The sequence below is a fragment of the Psammomys obesus genome, unplaced genomic scaffold (genome assembly GCF_907164565.1).
Source record: "Psammomys obesus unplaced genomic scaffold, mPsaObe1.curated_primary_1811, whole genome shotgun sequence".
NCBI classification, from domain to species: domain Eukaryota; kingdom Metazoa; phylum Chordata; class Mammalia; order Rodentia; family Muridae; genus Psammomys; species Psammomys obesus.
In genome coordinates, this window is record NW_026592890.1 from 8841507 (window position 1) to 8862606 (window position 21100).

At 40.9% G+C, this 21100-nt stretch overlaps 1 protein-coding gene across 3 annotated transcripts in view; it reads right to left on the minus strand.

Moving 5' to 3' along the window:
• Prkn (parkin RBR E3 ubiquitin protein ligase) overlaps positions 1-21100 on the minus strand; it is a 1244902-nt gene that overhangs the window by 747871 nt on the left and 475931 nt on the right. For all 3 annotated transcript variants that reach the window (XM_055615985.1, XM_055615986.1, XM_055615987.1), the window contains exon 4: positions 6604-6722. In XM_055615985.1, the coding sequence (XP_055471960.1) occupies positions 6604-6722 (119 nt within the window). The remainder of the gene's footprint in view (positions 1-6603; positions 6723-21100) is intronic.

Genomic DNA, 21100 nt, shown 5'->3' on the forward strand with positions numbered 1-21100 from the left:
GGTCATGATCAACATGCAAATATCCCAGCTATGAGGGCAGTGCTGTCCTAGAAATACTGTCTCTGAACAAAGTAGAGGGTATTGGCTTCAACTTGAATTACAGAGAGTTTTTAAAATTAAAAAAAAAAAAAAAAAACAAAGTTATAGTCCATTCAATTTGGTGGATATACTTACACTAAAAACTATTCATAGATTGTCTGGTTTTAAATGTTAAGTTAACCCCCTGTGTTCAGCAGTTGGTGCCAGAGTAACTCTATGCTCTCTCATAGTCTGAGTGTCAGGTGTGGCTGCAGCTTTGCCCCACCGAATGCTCCAGAATTGGGTGAGGTTTCTGCTTGCCCATCCTTCCTTCTTCCCTGTCCTGTGCCCTCTGTCCCCTCTATGATCTTACTTTTGTCTTTCCCAAGAGAAACACAGACAGACAATGAACAATCTACTGAGAGTCATTAAAACAAGCCTCAGTGTACTGAAAACTCAAGACGTCCAGCACATTAACCAATCATGCCCATTATGTGTGTGCCCTGTGACCATTTGTAGAAGCTGAGTTTTTTGGGGTGCTGGGAATCACCCAAATCTGATTTTTCAAATAGCCACTTAACCTAATGTAATAATGTATTCACAAGCTAGTTGATTTTTTTTACATACAATATATGCTACGAGCTGTGTCCTCTGAGAGCCTCAGATTTCCTGGGCTACTATATACTGTTTTCTCTGTCTTCCCTCAAGATGTCGCCAAATAGAACTGATCAGCACCACGGAGAGCAGCAGCTGAGTAAGCAGGCTGAGCAGCAGCGAAAAGGCCAGAGGCAGAAGGCTGTTGAAGCGGTGGGAAAGCTCAGGCAGAAAAAAATGTGCGCCAAGAGGTGGAGGTGAGCCCAGCACTGCCTCAGCCTCTTCTCTGCAGACACTTGAGCTGCATGTATTCCCTGGCTTAGGTGCTGCAGCTACCAGGAGATGAATTCACACACAGGGATCTTGTATGTAGGCCTCCTAGCAAGCACTGAGCAAAATGAAATGCAGGCATTTCACACTCGGACACATACAACGGGCGCCAGAGAGACTTCCGGAAGTATGCAGTAGTGTGTAGAGAGCCTTTGCTATACTCTGGAGCTTCAGAAATGGCTGACAGTCAACATGACAAGAGAATTGCATACGGGGCAATAACATCTGATGACGAAACTAGAAAGAAAGTAAACTTAGATATGACCCAAGACTGCAATCCATTACAAAGATATGTGTAGCTCCCCAGGCAAGGAGACTCCTGACCAACAATTAATCTGTAGCAAATATTAAGTTTAAGAATGATTATACATTTAAACTATATTTCTTAATAAATTTCCTCACATAAATTTTGCCTAATCTATAAACCAATTTTAAACAAAATCCATCATGCCAGGCACTTTACATCTTCTTCTATTTATTGCACCATTTCTCATCAGAAACCTTTTAGCTTTAATGCTATTCCGAGGCAGACTATCTCATTAGGGTGGCAAAGATAAAGTTCTTTTTGAGATAAAGTAATTATAGTGATTGTGGGGGAAATATCATCCAAACTTCCTGGCTGCCATGATCTCCTGGCTTCTGATTAAGACTAACAAACTGAGTGCAAAACAAAGAGATGCTAGTGTTGGATAACGCTGGCAACCCGGAGTGGGCACTAGGCAGATTGTCCATTTGTGGCTTTAATCAGAAACTAAGGTTTGGGCGGGCCTTGCTCCCAGGCAAATATTCCAAGGCAACAAGTGCACACACGTACACTCTCTCAGCTCCCAGCTGCATCTGCTCCATCCTCCAAGGATTAGTGGAGACAATGACTTGACTCTGTAAATACCTTTTGTATATCTGAAGCTTATTTCCGATGAGGTGGGTCAGTGTCTTCCCATCCCCTAGAACGTGGGTAGTGCTGAGTGACACTGAAAGCAGATCTGGTACTCCACCCTCAGAGAAAAGGGGGCCCATTAGGACTAGTGACACACAGCCTGCAGGGAGCCTGGAGGATCCCTCAGAACAACAGAGCTCTCTTATCAGCAGCTACTCTAACTAAAGTCACCAGTCCAGGCAAAATGTTAAAGGTCATAATGTCCCTGGGAATGCTTTGGTTGACAGGAGCAGGTCCTAGGGAAATCTTTGGAACAGTGGCATGAGTCATTTTAAATTACCCATTTAACTGCTCAAAAATACAATCAGAAACAATAGTACACGGAGAGCAACCCCTGCTGTGCAGCCCCTGTCTCATTCCTGTTCGGCCCCAAGTGGGTAATCTTTGAAGAAGTAGTTGAAAAATTGAATGCCTGCCATGCTTTTTCAATCAGCTGTGTTCACTATTTTCCAGCAAGTACTCACATTTCTAAAGATACCTCCATCTAGTTGAAACCCTGGTCAAGGTCACTGTGAAATGAAAAGGATATTTTGATTTGGAAATGGTAGAGAACCTGGTGTGTGAGTTGATTCTCAACTCACTTGCAAGGTCATGTCAAAACCTCAGACTCCAATTTCCCTTCAGGAGAGAAATGGCTAATGTCCATCTTCCTTGCCACTTTATTAGGGACAGCATATTTAATGTGAAGTGTAGTTTAAACTGAACTATCATGTGTAAGTGGCTCATTGCTGCTACATGCCCAGTGTACATAGCATTGGGGAGATATCAAAATTAGTAATGGGTCTCTAATGACAGCAGAATATGTTGAGATGGCCACAAAGACATGCTGCAGGCACACAACTCTTTGCAGTAAGAGTTCTCTAGACAGGAGAAAGGAATTGTATGCTCAAAAGTAACTCGGGTGGCTAAGATGATTCAACTTTTTTCTCCTTTAACAAAACTCTTTGCATATATTCTTATGTGAACCACATGCCAATTTTTTTTGTAATTAGTCACCTACATATGATCCCATATTCTCTTTTTGTCATAAACAGAAAACATTGTATAAGCTGATGATTTTTTATACAGAATTGGGAAAAAACCCTAATAGTTGCCTATTATTTATGTAGGAATCGTTCCTCTTGGTAAAATACAGCTCCTGCTGCATCAGTGCCACAGTGAAGCTCACAGGCTAAGCAGCAGCTCCACTGTCCCCCACTGACTGTGTGCCTTCAATTATGTGAACTGTCATTTCAGTCACAGGATTGAAGCAAACGATTTCCTCTCTTTCAGAGCAGGCACACTACATCTGAAATATGGGTGAGGAAGAACCATCTTTAAATTATGCTGTCTCCATTTTCCTAAGTCCTTAAGAATATTTTCCATGTATGTTTTAAGTGATATTTTAGTACACAGAAAGTGGTTAAATAAAAGACTACTGATTTTTGGATTTTCTCAGTAAGCAATTTATCCTAGGAAAGGCTAGGGCTGTGGGCAAAGCAGAGAAGACTTTTCACTTCTTGCTCCAGTGCTTGATAACTGTGATGTTGGGGTCTCACTTAACCTCATGAAGCCTATTTGTTAGACAGACTACTTTGTAAACATATTATAGAAATCAGAGAAAAATACAGATACAGAACCCAAATAATGAAACTAGCAAACTGTTGCAAACATATAATAATCAATAAGGCTAAGAGAATTCAAATATGTCAGAGAGGTTTCAAAAGGGTGTGGATCTTGAAGCCAATGTATGAAAAAAAAAAGTTCAAAAATGGATGCAACATTCAACATTACCTGCTTTGTCCTGGAGACAGCATGTGAGAAGGGGCAGAGTGAGAGCTCTGGACCAACACCATCATTCCTGAGAATGGTCCTGGAGAACAGAGTGCTGGGACCTCATCTTAGAGTGCCACTCAAAGCTGCAATCCCAGCTGCCTCAGAACCAATGAGGGAAAGAGAGCTTCCTGGACACATCTGCTAACTCCTGGGTTTTCATGCCAACTCACAAATAAACATGTAATCATGTAGGTAAGTCCATGTTTGAATGACAGAATAATGATGATAAAGGGTTGACACTTTTAGATGTGTTTTGAATAGTTTTAAGAATCCTTTATGCTGACACAGTCTCCCTACAACCAAAGATATATAATGTCATACCAGGAAATGGCTGTCTCCAAGTTGACAAATGTAGTATACAGAGAACTGGCATTCTGGCTTCTCCAGGGGCATTCTGGCTCCATGGCTGTTTTTCAACCAGACATCATACTGCCTGTCTGACTCTTCCTGGCTGCTTATTTCATGCAGGCTCTGGTCAACATCTAGCACCAACATACTATGTGGTACCTACCATGGACACATTGAGACAAGCTGCAGGGTTTTGCTATTGTTTATGTCCGGGGTGGGGGGGGGGTGATTTCCGTTATCTGATTGCCCACACAGATCACATTTTCAAATGACAAATTACACATAAAAGTACATATTTATGATTCTCTTGATTAAAAACAAAAACATTCAGACACAATGAATCTCATCCCATAGCTTGCTAACTCTCAGGCTGGCCTCTCCATGGATCTGCCCTCCCATGCCACCTTATGTGATCTAACATCACATTTTATCACCTGCCTGATGTCTGTGCTTTGTGTGTGTGTTTGTTCCTTTGCATATAGATATCTGTATGGCGAAAAAAGATCAAACTATTCTAACAGCTTATTAATGCATACAAAACACTCTGGGTTCAAACTCCCAGCTCCTAAGCTCTGGTTTTCATGGATCCCTTTAAGACTCAGCTTCCTCAAATCAAAAAATGGGATTACTAACAGCATTTAACCTAGAGTGTTGCTATGAAATAAATGATGCAATGCATGAGAAGGCTTAAACTGCTACTGGGCTTGCATTAAGATACGCCAGAAAGGGAGGACATCTCCACCACTGGGAGCCATCAGGATGAGTACAAATAAAGAGGAGCAGGTAGAAGAAACACTTCTGTTGGACCCACACAGCTTGATCCTAGGCAGGAGGCCTGTTCAGTGAGAACTCTAGGGAAGAGTCTGCAGCGATTGCTTCAGATGAAATGACACAGCTTTTTAGCGCATTTCATTACTTAGGTAAAATACTGCATCCCAGGAGAAACTGAATCCCAATCTGAGGCAATACTCCTTTATTTGCTATTTTTCAAGGTCTTAAACAAATCCTCCGTATTCTCATTGATCGGAACTTGCCCTGTCTCCCCATCGCCTGCACCCTGAACTCAGAATGGACCCTATCACTGGAGTCTCGATCTTGGTGCTTTTATGCCTGTGCTTGCGCACTGTGATGACCAGACATCCCAAATGCTACTGCCCAGTGCCACATCTGCATCACAATCTGCTGCCACATCCAGCACAGCTCCAAGGACAGACCTGACTCCGGTAGTAAGGGAATAAAGAGACAAAACACAGAGACCCATGGGCATACAGACAAAATGAGATCAGGTAGACTGTGCTCTCTGATGGAGAAACTGCAGGAGTTCAGATGCTCAGCATGTTTAATATATACAATCGAGCAGCTAACATGGAGGTAATTACATACAGATAAACAAGAAGGCGTGGCTGTGGTACACGGCTGGATCAGGGAAATAGGTTTACTTAATCAGTAGGAGCTGTCTCTGTAGGGGAATAGTCTTCAGAACATAAATGTCTAGGGAAAAAAAACCAGTGATACACATGTTCTGTACAAACTATCAACATCTGTACATGGACCAGAGAGAGGTTTACTCTTCCTCTGAGCCTTATCCCATGGGTGGGAGATATTTGCTATTTCCTATTGGGCTGAGGCTACAATCCTTGACATGGCCAGCTCATGTCATAAGCACACATTCAGGCAGGACTTCACACACTCAGGCCTTCCTCCACCTCCCATAGTCTGCCACTGAGGTATCATGGAACCTATTCAGCAGTTGCCCTTGTGTTTTATGGCAAGGCCTGGCAAGCATTTTCTCCCAATACATACTTCAGGCTCTACAGGTCATCCTACCTGTGTCCATGGACACAGCCACAGATGTCAGGTACAGAGGAGGTAGCCTGGGTCCCACCAAACTTTATTTATGAACAGTGGATTCTAAGTGTCAGAGAACGATCATGGCCACACAGTGGTATTAATCTTTTTATGATTTGAAGTCATGAGAACACCTGTAGGCTGGGCTGTAGGGTGTCAAGCAGAAGGCCATGGGAGAGCATACATTGGGGCCAAGGCTCTACAACTTTCTGCCCTGATTTTACTATTAGTAGCAGGAAATTGTAGCCTGATTGATCAACCTCAGTGCACTGTTCATACATGAGCCCTCTAGTGTGTTCTGTCATGTGTAGCCATGATGCCACTATCTAAGTCCTAGTATGGCACATTTCCAGTTCTCAAAGATGTTCTTCCATAGTCTCTTCCAGCACAGTGTAAGCCCACTACTTTTGCAAATAGGTTCAACCCAGCTTTTCTGCAGGTCTGAACTGATTAAAAAAAAAAAAAGACAGACAGTGTGTGTGTGTGTGTGTGTGTGTGTTTGTGCGCGCGCGCATGCACGCGCGCATGTTGTAGGGGTGGGCGTGGCTGTGACCAGCTAAACTTACAGAGCAGAGAGAAACCTAGTGGGAAGGCTATACTTGACATGAAATTTGGATGTCATCAGCACTCACATCCAGTCCTGGCTCCACAGAATCACATTTATTAATCTGGCCAAGAGCAGTCCCTATGAGGACTCTCTCCTGCTTCCTTACCTGGGCCAAGGTGAGGGTTGCTTGTTTGCAGGTGCCACACTGAACACGGAGCTTTCCTGGCTGGATCCTGTGGCAGGGACCTTTGCAGTAGACATAAAAGCTATTGTAGGTGGGTTTAACTGTTGGGAAAAAGCAGAGAAAGTACCCAGTCAGTGCTGGTCCAGACTGAGCCAAGACACCCACTATAAAAGCCCATTAGAGGCAAGCCGCATAACTAACTCTGCAGGAGGATTTTGTGAAATTAGAAGAATGAACGTTTCAAGGAGGAGATAACCATTTAGAAAACTTAGTTTTATGTTGAAAAGGGTTTAAGTGTCCTTTTCTTGACAACAGCCCTGTGTCTTACTCATCAAAGTAAACAGTCTGTCGCCAAGAGCTGGGCCAGAGTATTTGCAGCCCTGGGAAATTAAATGCCATCCTCTCTGCTGAAGACAGACGAGGACAGGAAACTCCGAGATTCTGGAAAATGCAGAGGCTGCTGCCCCTGAATCCTATTTCATGCTTCTGTACACAGCAGTGAAGATTCAAGATCTTTTCCTCTCAGAATCACATCTGCACAGCCAAGCCAGCCTTTCCCTCATGATATGAGTGATCAGACCACAGTTGCTGGGTTTCTAGGAAACACTTGCCAAAAACCCTAACATATAAAATAAGAGTCCTGAACCCTGTGGAGCTTAACAGATCCTGCAGCCTGTGCAGAAGTGCAAGCTTTGCATTTTGTTAACATTCTCTCTAGCTAGACAATTGCCACTCAAACAGAGTGAAAACAGTGAACATTAAAAAAAAAATCATACTCAACAATAAAAAACAAGGAAATCATGAAATTTGCAGGTAAATGGTGGGAACTGGAAAAGATCATTCTGAGTGAGATATCTCAGAAACAGAAAGACACACAGGGTATATACTCACTCATAAGTGGATATTAGACATATAATATAGGATAAACATACTAAAATCTGTATACCTAAGGAAGCTAATCAGGAAGGAGGACTCTGGCTAAGATGCTCAATCCCCACTCAGAAAGGCAAAGAGGATGGACATCTGAGGAGGGAGAAAACAGGAAACAGGACAGGAGCCTACCACAGAGGGCCTCTGAAAAGCTCTACCCTGCAAGGTATCTAGGCAGATGTTGAGACTCATAGCCAAACTTTGGGCAGAGTACAGGGAATCTTATGAAAGAAGTGGGAGATAGTAGGACCTGGAGAGGACAGGAGCTACACAAGGACAGCGACATATCCTAAAATTCTGGGCACAGGGATCTTTTCTGAAACTGATACTCCAGCCAAAGACCACTCATAGAGATGGCCTGGAACCCCTGCACAGAGGTAGCCTATGGCAGTTCAGTATCTAAGTGGCCTCCATAGTAATGAGGACAGGGACTGTCTCTGAGAAGAACTGATTGGCTTACTTTCTGATCACCTCCCCCTGAGGGGGGAGCAGCCTTACCAGGTCACAGAAGACAATGCAGCCACTCCTGATGAGACCTGATAGACTAGGATCAGAGGGAAGGGGAAGAGGGCCTCCCTTATCAGTGAACTGGGGGAGGGACACGGGTGGGGAATAGAGAGTGTGGGATTCGGAGGGGAGAAGGGAGGGAGGTACAGGGGGGATACAAAGTGAATACACTGTAATTAATAAAAATAAAAATAATTAAAAATCAATCCAATCAAATCATTTCTCTCAAGTGTCAATATGCTCAAAGTACTGCTCCTTAGGCAAGGGAAACCGTTTATGTACATCTGATACCTTTGTGTCTGAAAAGAACTGACTAGAAGCTCTTACAGTACAATGAGAACCTTCTAAATTTTAATTTTCCCAACTTAATATTTTTTAGATCGTTATCTAGTTGTTGCTGGGGGTGGGAAAGAAAATTGCCATGATGTAAACATGTGTTCATATTTTAAAATCATATCGTAAGAAGCATCTAGAAAGAATAAGCATTTCTTATGATAATGAATGAAAAGTGTTGGTCAGTGAGATGCATACAGTTGACTAAAAACAGTACAGAGACAATGAGCAAACAGCAGAAGACCCTGCCATTTATTTACTCAGCTTTGCTAACTCTGTAGCTGATGGAACTTTGTACAATAAAATAAGGAACATTCTGATGCATTTACAATATATTTTTATAATGGTTGCTCCTCAGCAATGCATTCTTAGCTGCCAGTGTGAAAGGACAGACAATCTATAAATACGTTTGCATTGATGCTAAGTATGTATTTTGACACCTCTCTGTAGCTTTATTGCCTTTGTGGGCAAGATATCCAAGTTATGAATATTGTACTGTTAATATATAACAATATAATTATTATATGAAATATATGTAGGTCACAATTAAAACACAGAGCCCTGAGTCAATGTTACAGTAATGTTTGTAACATAATAAATGATTGTCTGTGAAAAGATCACAGGAACAGTGACAGCTCTAGCCTGTGTTAAGAACCTTATTTCTTCACTCTTAAAACTTATCAACAATGGGTAAAACATTGAGTCCTACAATTTTCATAACCGCCTGTGAAGCTTAAACAATAAAAATAGCAGAAGGATGGGTGAAAGAAAAGGAAAATCTTTCCAAAAGGAAGTCAGGGCAATTGTCAGGTGCACTGTGGGTACAGGAAATCGCCAGTTACTCAATATTAAAAGAAATTTGGGGAACTGGAGCCTCCTAATTCCAGCATAGCGACAGCAGTGTCTGGTATTATCTCAGCTGATGCTGCATCAGAAGGCACCTTCCACCTCTGCCTGCTCAGCCTTCACTAAGTCCTTGAGAGGCCAGTCACAAAATACTGCATGCCGCGCCAGTGCCCTGGAAGCCCAGTGGGATGACATGCAATTCATTACACCTTGCTACCCAGACCCTGCCGGTTAATAGCCAGTCTAAGGGAGATCAAGGGCAGGCAGTCCAGACCGGAGGACATTTCAAGCTTGTTGCCTTCATTTAGCCAAGCAGCTGGGGTTTCAGGTGAATCACGAGAGCCCCTTTCAGAGTGGGTTCCCTACCTTTCTGGCAGTGTGACACACTTTACATTGGGCAAGCTTCTCTGTGTCCTGCTGTGGCCTGGACTATACTGGGCAGGGATGAGAGCAAACGCCCCACAACTTCGTCAGTGTCCCCATTGGCTTGACTGATGAGCCTGCAGCTGAAACTCTGTTACAGAGTCATTACTCCAGAGACAACAGCAGGGTGACTATGAGAAAGGCCTCAAAAGCCTTCAGCAGGGACCTGGCACCTCTAGTCACTAGGGTTCATCTCCCATCTCCACCTCATTTGGGACCTTAAATATCTTTTGCTCTCCTAATCTCTAGGTCTCTTCTTCATTAGTCAAAGTAATTGAAGTGGCTTATGCTTACAACACATTCCTCTTTTTACATAATAAGCTGAGGCCTACAGAAAATTTAAACAGCATATAAATTAGATCCCTTTGTTGTAGTTTACCAAATGGGTATTTGGGTGGGTATCCTTCATGTATCTGTACCATAGATAGAGATATATTCCTCACATACATACCTCCGACTGTACCTTACATAATTAAGTTGCAGACAGTCAGCATCTCCATCTTTAAATCCTTCAGCATTCTGACAGGAAGGGCTTTTAAAACTCAAAGCCACAGAAGTTTTAAAATGATTTGGCTATTTTAGTACCTCTAACCATAGACTGATAAGTGAATGTTCACCACGATTTACACAACACTGCAGAACTTTGAAAGCTGTTTAGGTAGAATGTTGGGGTTTCTCGTAGTTGGTCAAGCCCCTGGTGTGACACCTCAGAATTCTGTGGGTCCACATGAGGCCAGATGAAACAGAGCACATTCTGAACTTGACCTAGCTGCTGATGCTTTCTTTTTTAATGCATCTTGTGAAACTCCGTTTCTCAGGAAGGACATTTTTGGAAAAACTTAGGAATTGACGAATGTGTAGAGGTTAACCTACAGTAAACTGAACTGCCTGTGTCTACACTTAAGAATTCTAAAATGTTCTTAGAATATAGAGTAATGGGCATGCTCTTTCTTCCTGTTTTAAGAATTCTGTTCCTGGAGAGTCTTAAACATCTATCCTCACCTTATAAGGTCTCCAACACAACCCAAAATGTAATTCAACAAAATTTACCCTGGGGATGCAAAGACTTTTTGGCTTACTTAGAGAGCATGGGCTACCCAAAGCGGATGAACTGAGAAGACTTCACCCGTGTAGCGATGGCTTTTCCCTAAGTATATAGATGGCGCCCCTTGACAGTTAACTTCCAGGCTGCATATGCAGATACCTCTAGGGGAACACAGTGAGTCACGTGCATTACGGCAGAAGTACATACAAAAGGCTGGAAGAAGTGGTTGGAGACTCCAGCAGGGTCCACTGACCCTCACAACACCCTCTTCTGTGAGAAAATGTCAGCAGTAAACAAATGCAATAATGACAGATTTTTACAAAGAGCCACAATGAATGTGATGAAAACAGAGGGTGTTTTCCCCACAGACAACATTTTCAACACCTAGTGCCAAGCCATCTATAAGTTGGCATAGGTATTTCATCATACACCATGAAGATTAGCTCACTTTTCAATGGTTTTACAAATAAAACATACTGCTTTCATTGAGTTTTTCTTTCTACCTCAATAGAGAAGTTAAAGCCACGGTGAGCCAAAGGCCCTTTGACATGATAAATCTTTTTGACAATTGGCTTCTACCATTCCTTTGCATTATAATTCTATCATTTTTTAATAGTTTTCCTTCTCTACTTTTGTCTCAGCAACATAACCATGGACCAAGTTTTCTCTTTACTTTTATGTTTGATTTTGTTTTTGCTGAAAAATGCTGAAAACCTTTATAATGTCCATAAGTCATAAAGCCCATATTTTTAAAATTATGTACTGAATTTGAAAGAGAGCAAGGGAGGATATATGGGAGGGTTTGGATGTAGGAAAGGGAAGGGAGAAGTGATACAATTATAATCTCAAAAGTAAAACAAAAAAGTCTATTATTTGCTTTGGTATTTATAAATCAGCATAATCCTTATGGTTGTTATTTTAATGTATTTTAGCTAACAGGCTTAAAACTTAAAAATCATTTTAATAAAACAGGTACACACTAACATGAACACACTAAAATATTGTATAAAACATCCAATGAAACTCTGCTGCCCTCGAGGCTTTCTTATGTCTGCCTCATCTGACCCATGTGCAAATGGTATGTGGCCAGGAGCTAAGTGTGGCTGTGGAGAATTGAAAACTTGGTTAGGGGTTGCTCTTTTTTGTTTTGTTATCTTTAAAAGAAACTTCATTTCAAAAGCCACAGGTGGGTAGCAGCTGGCAGCACAGAAGATGATAAAAGCACGGGTGTGTCTAGCCTCATCTCACCCCCTCACCAGGGATACACACAGACAATACAAAGGAAAGAGACTCTACCATCACACCAAGAAGTCCAACCAGTCATCTTTGCTGCTAATATGAAAACACAGTTGGAAGGAGAGAGAGAGAAAAGAGAGGTTCAGATTGGGGACACTGGAGGAAGGAGAGAGATGGGTGGATCTTGGCTACTTAGAGCTAGAGGGACAGCAGGCTGCTCTTTCATGCTGTGCCCCTGCTTCTCTACCACATGGACTCAGACTTGACATGTGCTTCCACGGCAGTCTTACATTTCTGTTGACAATCTTCACCTTTGCATTTTGACACTCAATGTCCAATTCATCCTCAGTGAAAATTCTTTTTTTTTCCTTTATTTTATTTTATTTTTTTTATTAATTACACTTTATTCATTTTGTATCCCCCCATAAGCCCCTCCCTCCTCTCCTCCCGATCCTACCCTCCCTCCCGTTTCTGAATGCATGCCCCTCCAAAAGTCCACTGATAGGGGAGGTTCTCCTCTCCTTTCTGATCTTAGTCTATCAAGAATTCTTTCTTCTGTTTTTCATAAGTGCACTCTGACTGCCTAAAATAATTCTAAAGAGCACAGAAGCATCGGGCTTTGCCTTTTCACCTCTGAATAACTGTCTTGTTCCCACATCATAGACCCAGTTTAGTTGTCACAGAAAGGGATATCCTTCTTTGTCCAGCTTCTCCCACATCATCTGGCCTGGCACTGGGCAGTTCTGGATTCTTCTCTCTTGCCCACTTTTGACTGCAGCCTTATGGTTGTTTCTTAAATCAATACCATCTACAGAAACAGCACCATTTATCAGCTATCCTCTGCAAGCTCCCTCAGCTTACCACATCCTTTGATCACATAGAGAATAGATTCGATCCTAGTCAACCCCTGCCAGTCTCTTTCAGAATGTACCAAATGGAAAGACTTTGGTTTTTTATTTTGCCATTTTCTTTTTTTTAACAATTTATTCACTTTCTATCAAGATTATAGCCCCCTCCTTCATCTCCACCTGGTCCTGCCCTCTCTTTCACTCCCCCCCCCATACCTCTCCCTTAGTCTACTGAAAAGGGGGAGTTCTCCTCTCCTACTACCTTGACCCTAACCTATCAAGTCTCTGCAGGACTGCCTGGATCCTCTTCTTCTTTGGCCTCGTAAGGCCACCCTGCCTTACAAGCAGGCAGCTGAGTTCATGTCAGAGACTGCCCCTGCACCCCTTATTAGGGTATTCACTTGGAGACTGAGCTGTCTATGGGCTATGTCTGAACAGGGGGTATAAGTCCTTTCCATGAATGGTCCTTGGTTGATCCATCAGTCTCTGCAGGTCCCCCTCGGCCCAGATATTTTTGCCTTTGTTGGTCTCCTTGTGGAGCTCCTGTTCCCTCTGAGTCCTCCTATCTACCCCCCACCCTTATTTGATAAGATTCCGTGTACTCTTCACAAAGTTTGGCTGTGAGTCTGCTTTGATCCCCTTCTGGGTGAAGGCTTTCAGAGGACATTTGTGGTAGGCTCCCATCCTGTTCCCTCTCTTTAACCACCTCAGGTATGTATCCTGTTTGCCCTTCTGAATGAGATTTAAGCATCCTCCTTAGGATGCTTATACATCTTCTTATACATGAGTATAAACCATGTATGTCTTTCTGCTTCTGGGTTACCTCACTCAGGATGATCTTTCCTAGCACATTTGCTCAAATATGTTCATAGCAGCTTTATTAGTAATAGCCAGAGTATGGAAACAACCTAGATGTCCCTCACCTGGAGAATGGATACAGATATTGTGGTACATTTACACAATGGAATACTACTCAGCTATTAAAAACAAGGAAATCATGAAATTTGCAGGCAAATGCATGAAAGACTTTCTTAAACTATAACAGGGATCCAGACACAAATAACTGCACAGAGTCAGGGATCTTCTTCCTCATCATCTGCCAGAAGTCCTGATGGTGTATGACTGGGTGGTAGTCCTTTAGTAAAGGCTTGACCACAGATTCTGAGCATATGTGTCATAAGCTAAGTACTAAAACTACATAACATTATCAAAAGCAGTGCTATCACTGAAGTCTAGCATAAATCTCTGTATGTAACATGGGGAGAGAATTATTTTTCCCTATACTGACCGTAAGCTATTTGACAGCTCTTTGACAGCTCCAGTCTGACCAATGCACATAGAATGTGCATTTAATATGTGGTTCCATATTAAATCCAGACAGTAGTGACTTCCTGAGTTACCTCCTCTGCATAGTGTCTCAACTGGAAATCAATAAAGGATGTAGAATCCATCCACTTCAATCACATGTAAATCTCAGTGAGAAACTGCTCAGCTTGGCAGGTCAAACACAGAAGCTTCATCATTTTACTAGGACACCTTCCCTCTAGAGAACCATAGATAACACTCTCTGGAAGTCTGTTTCGTCAAAAGATAAAAGATGCTATTCTTCCACCTTCCTACCTCATGGTCCTGTGAGGTGACAGTCTCCCTGTCCTGCCACTCTGTCCCTCCTTCCAGTCCTCTGTAGACTCCTGGCACTTTCTGTATGGACCACTATCCCTAGGCTCGTATTACTTCACACTTGGTGTATTTTTGTCCAATTCTTCCTAAGGATATAACTGCCCCACGTGTATTATTTCATTCCATTTTATATGGTCTAAAAGCTAAGAAAAGTGCCTTGAACTTTGTTAAAAGTATGTATCTGTACGGTCAGTAAATTTTCCCATATTTTCAAGTGCTATGAAAGTTGCAGGTTTGGCAGTGTGAGGGCAAACAGTAACAGAAAACATGCTGCTGTGGTTACCAAGGGCTTAGAATGTCTCCCTGCCAGACAAACTCTATATAACTCATCACAATCTTCGAAATGTTAGACTATAACTATTGAAATCAACAACACTGATACCAATAGCACTGTAGAACTGAGTCACATGATGAACAAAAAGAGAACATAAGAGTTATTGAAATGTTAGAAAGGATTTAGTATGATTAAATGTTAATGATCAAAATCTGAGTCAGGTGTGTTGGCATATACTCATAATCTCAGCTCTTGGTGTGTGGACGCAGAGGGGTCAGAAATTCAAGACCAGCTTCAACTCTCTCCCTTTTCTCCTACAAGAGTTAAATTCTGAAGTTTAACCCTAGGTGAGATTTCACTAAGGAAGACGGTAGAATGTCAATACTTTCCATTCCAACCCATCTCCATTAAGTTATTTAAGCCACCTGAATCCAACCACATCCCATGCTTTTAACAAGCCCCATTTTTAACTCCTTTGGAGTAACCAAGGGATGCTGTATTACAAACAACTTCCAATTATATAACCAGCCATCCGACACACGTGCTCCTAAAATAGATTTAGCAATCTCTAAGGAGATTCTACCCTTAAAATGTTATAACTTTATTCTCAACTATTTCAGCTTGGGTTTTTTAATTAAGGCATCTGAACAATAATTTCATCTGGTGAGGCAAAAACTGCTGATTAAATGTAATGCCTTCGCTTGATTTCTTTTTGGTTGTTGTTGCCAATTTATTTTTTCATTTTTCATTTTGAAAGTAATAAAGAGATCTCCCACGCCAAGATAGAACTGTAGAGTGAAGCATAATTTGAGGATTATGTTCATGTAAATAAGGCAAAAGGCCAAGGAGAGTGCATTTTAGTTGCTTGTTCTTCCTACAAATGGGCAAGGGGTGAGTGTCAACAAAGTCATCTAGCACAGAGGCTGTTGGGATTCATGGTTAGATTAAATTCTTTATAGTGCAGATGACTATAGTTCTTAAAGGAAATATCTGAAGCCCCAGATATGTCTATCTAGACTTACAGAGCTGGTAACTCTGAGTCAGCTACCTTAATTCTGAGCTACACCTTACCATTGTGAGCCAGTCTCCTGATCCTTTCTAGCCATCTTGTGATCCAACAGAATAACAGCACCAGTGTACAGGCTGTGGTAAAGATCTTGAAAGTAACAACAGAGGTGAAGCACAGGCTTTGTCTGACACAGAAGGAGGACCTTGCGGTTGCCTGTCCTTACTTACTGCTCTGCACATTAGAACAAGTCACTCCAACACCCGAGGAAACCCTTTCCCTTGGTTTTATAATTTGTATATAATATTTATATCTTTAGCCAACTCTAAGATTTAGAAATAGCTGATGTATAATCCTTTATTAGTTACTTTTATTATAGCTTCATGCCTAACCAAATTCATTATAGTTCAGTAGTAGTGGTATGGAACACAAATCATGTGCCAACCCTTAAACTTATTTACAGCTTACTGGAATCATTTTTCTTTATGATGTGAGGGTTGTGAGTGCATTGTGCTTTTTGTAGGCAAACATCCTTGTAGGCAAACACACTTAAAACGTTGAGTACATATAAAATAATGACCATTGTACTGTGGTATTAAAATGGAACTGAGGAGGATTGAAAGTAGGTTTTAAAATCCCGTTCTAATGGCTAACTTCCAAATTAATGATTATCCTTTGAAAGTCAGTACAATCACCACAGCTTCATGATTGAAAAGGAAAGAGCTCTTGGGATGATGAGTGCTATCCACAGGGCAACAGTACAGGTTTGAATACTACAATTTCTAATTACAAAGAGCTCATTTTCCCCATGACCAGATGATAATAACTTTGAATCAGAGCAGTTTTTAGTAACCACTGTGGGGACTGATGCTACAACTATTAAAAATTGATCTTTAGCACTGGTTAGCAGATACACTTTAAGGTTAGCTATCACAAAAACCAGCTCAGCTCCTGCTTATCACTCTCCTCATCACCAAGTTATTTGTTTTTCCTTCTTCTAAATGCTAAAGCCTTTATGGAAATTTCTGTTACCATTTTTTTTTTAGCACTGCTATTTAACAGGGCTATGCAGGGACAGAAGTTAGGAGGAAGATTGAGCCTTGTTCTTAAGGACTGGGTGCACATCCTTCCAAATGGCTACTGACCCAACAAATGGCAATCCATGGCAGGATTTCAGAATCAATAGGCTTTATTTTGTTTACTTTTACAAAAGTGATCCTTTTCTTGATACTTGAGATTTATCAAAATTAATTTGTTTAAATCTCCTATTGTAAATGTTCTGAGTATCAGACAAAGAAACCCATTAAGTAAATGAGCAATCAAATCGGCCTTAATGAGAGACTGCAGCAAGCGAGGTGTGAGCTGTCCCACTCCCTTAAACTTCATCTGATTTCATCTACAAGAGACAAAATACTTAGTTTTGCCTAAATATTTTAATATAATATATCCTACTTTACTAGTGTCATTAAAGAAGTCTTTTAAGTTTCTGATGCTCTCAGTATCTTATTTCCTGTGCTAAATATTATAAGACATGTAATATTAATAAAGATTGTCTTTCCCAGTATTGATTTTGGAAGCCTTCAATATGCTAAAACATGAAAAATTTTTTTTTCCTTAGTGACATAGTGGTTAATTATAAAAGTATGGTGATGTATGGTTTTGAGAAAAACAGGAAGTGGTTTTTGTTGGGGTTCAGAGAAAGCCACATAAACCACTTAGGCATCCATCTCAGTCAGATATGGATGGTTTCTTTATTGAATGCATACCTCAAGACTGATCGCAATCAGGGATGCAGCCCAGACCCGGGAGCTTAATGGCTAAATGTTCTTCAGAGTCAGCTTGCTTATAAAGGCAAAAACTGCAGTTATCTCATACAGGGGCACGAACAGTGGAACAGGGTGGTCGGTTTTTCTGGTTATTTTGCTAACTAGACAAGCATTTCTAGCTAACCTTGAAAGTGTGCCTGGCAGCTGGGGCCAGCTGCACCTATGGTTGGGGAATTTCCAGGAACAAGGCCGTAGAGTTTTTCATTGAACATAAACATAGTTTATGGTCAACCTCACCTTGCACAGAGATTCTTTTACATCAGCAACAAGGTGAGATGACAGGTAGGCCTGGAATGGCTAGTTATGATAAAGGACCAGATAGGTTTCAAGAATTTGTTTCAGGATCATGGTCTCCAGGAAGTGGGTCCTGACTCCAAAGGCCTCTTGGTTTCTAGAGGAAGATGTGTCTATACATCACAGTTGGCTCATGAGTCTCTGCTCTCTTGATCTAAACACTTGCCCCTCTATGGTCTCTTCAGGTTGAATGTTTGTAGCACAGGGAATAACCTCACTTCTGTAGGGGCTTGCATACTTCAAAAAGATGTGCCCATTTTTTGGTTTTGTGTTCGGGTTTTGTTTTTGTTTGCCAGTATTTCATAGGAGGGTTTATGCTATCAGTGTTGTTTCTGATCTGATCTCTGCCACCACTCAGAAGGGTTGGGAGCCAGGTGAATAAATCTTGCTCTCCCCTATGAATTACATCACTGAGAAACTGGGGATGTTCAACAAGCTCCCTGGGACTCAGAACCCTGAGACTCAGGAAGGCACGTTCCTTGGCTGCCTGTAATTCCACCTATGCTTCCTCAGAGAAGACACAGAGTCCTTTGGCATTCAGTGGTTTTAAGTTCTTTTTCAGTTGTGTTGTCTGGAATATTTGAATCTTAGGAATCCTGGGTTCTTTATCAGCAGGATTCTGATCACCACAACAGTCAAGAAGCTACAGGATGACATATGCCTCCTCTCCATAGCAGCCTTCCTTCAGTTCTTGCTCGCCTGACTTCCAAGATAATTCTTTCATTCTCAGAAGCCTGGTCCTGAAATTTTTTCAGTAGCCACCAAGGCTTGATAGGAGCTCTTCTCCTTTTATCCTGCTCTATTAAGACAAGATCCACATTGCAAAAACAATTATCTTCTGAAATTTTATTGCATCACTGCTTTTGAACAGTCCTTTATACCCTGTAGCTGAGTGCTCCTGCTAAAGGGTGGTGACATGACATTCAGGACTCTAGAGCTCTTAGCTTAAATGAATGCCTAAGAGAGGATGTTTTATTTCTCTCTCTCTCTCTTGGTGTGTGAGTGTGTGTGTGTGTGTGTGTGTGTGTGTGTGTGTGTCTGAGAGAGAGAGAGAGAGAGAGAGAGAGAGAGAGAGGACAATTTGTGGGAGTTCGTAGTTTCTCTTTGTTCAGCACATTTGAAAGGTCCAGGGTTCAAACTCAAGCGGTTAAACTCAACAGCAATCACCTTTGCCCAGTAAGCAATTTGACCAGCCCAATTCTGTCTCTTTTAAAAGATACACATACACACTATATTTTACTGTGGGATAGATCTCTATTAATTAAAAAAACTGAATTATATACCATTATTAAAACTAATGTTCCTAGTTATATACTCTTTATTTGAGTGTTTAAAGCAATCAGACACAAAAATGCCTTTCATTGTTGAATTCCTTCTCATGGGTATTTGTGTCTACTTGGTTTCCAAATCTAATGACAAATGCTCACTCTTGTATCAGCACAAAATGAAAAGCAAAGCACTACTTAACTCCAGTGCACACATCCACAGGCCTTCATAATTCCCTTCTTTCTGGGAAAAACATGGGCCCTCTCCTTATCCCCAAGCCCTGCTCATCACTAACATCTCCTAAAGTGTTGGGTGTGGCTTCATTATTGAAAAGCCATGTCCTTAATTTCCACCACATATTAAGTGGAACCAGTGAGCCCCACTGAGGCTCCTCCACATCTGGTTCATTCGGCAGGTATTTGTCATTACATTGACAGTGTTTGCTGCACTGTATGCTTGTTTCCTTGAGGAACTGCAATCTCTTGGAAAATGAAACCTAAGTCTTTCATCTCTGTATCGCATATCTAAGCAAATAATTACAAAATCAGTACTGCCTAGTCTACTGACTGATTCTGAAGCAGAATGCTAAAGACAATTTGTAAATGAACAAAAATGACTTATTTCCCTGTGCCCATTCTCCGCTACTCCTCTCTTGTTCAAGCTAAACTGTGCCTTTATAAAACATACCTGTTCCTATCAGAATATTTACATGAAACTTGGGAAGAAGCTTTAAAAATGTAGGCATCCAGTCTACATTTTTTATGGAAAACTGACCTTCATGGGCAAGAGTCGTGTCAATACAGGAATACTAGGCCAGTGCTGTGCAAAGGTCCAGAGTATGGAGATGTTCCCTGTGCTGTCCAATATGGCAGCTGCTGGCCACATCTGGCTATCGAGCACCTAAACCATACCTTGTAAGGAATAAATAAGGAATGAATTTTAATGCATTTAGTTGATTTAAATATAAATATCCTGCTGACCAGTGTTTATCTGAGTTTGTGAAAGAGTAGTATAAAGGAATAGATTCATTAATGTTGACTATCACTTGGTGGAGTTTTAAGTATGTAGATATTTGTTAAATAAATGTAAAAATAATTTCTGCCCAGTAAAAAAGACAATAGTGAAATACATGATCTAAGGACATTTCATTATTGACAAATAGCGAATAGCTCAGATACTCCCTGAACTGTTCATAATATTTTTATCCCTCATTAGTGGCTTAAATATGACATTTTATATGTGTTTATATTTTGCTCAGAGAGGTTTTTTTTTTTATGTTTGTAATTTGTTCTGTAACACATGTTTGTTTTGAAGGAGGGATAAGGCCAATAAAGGTCTTTCAGTAAGTATGACAATTTCTCACCTTTCTCCATGCACTTCCTGCCTGCTGACACCATCTAAAGCATTCAATAGCTTCCTGTTTCTACATGGCTCAATCTCACCACTCTCATTTTAGCATATGCTTTGTAGAAGTCTTAATTGATTCTTCTATCAAATGTAATCTGATTAGGTTTTAGTTACATTTTCTCAGGTTTCTAAACCCTTATATCATATATAATATATATATATATCATATATCTATACATAAGTATGTATATACATACATATATATATATATATATATATATATATATGCCAATTAATGACAGTGGTCAAAATTTATGGGAAGAGATCAACAACTAGTTTTTAAATGAACAGTGCAGTATGAGAAAGTCTTTTTTCTTGCAAATGATGAAATCACAACAAACTGACCTTAAAATAACTTAGTCTCTGTGACAATATAATGAGGAATGTTTTGCTAGGCCCATTAAAATGACATGCAGTTGGATAATTATTTTTACAGTGTCAGGATTCTAATGCTTAAAATTTCCCAGCTTCTGTTATTTGGCAATGCTAAATGAATGTTGTCAAAAGATTAAATAAAAATTGGTTATAAATCTTCATTTAACCACATCATGTAGGGAA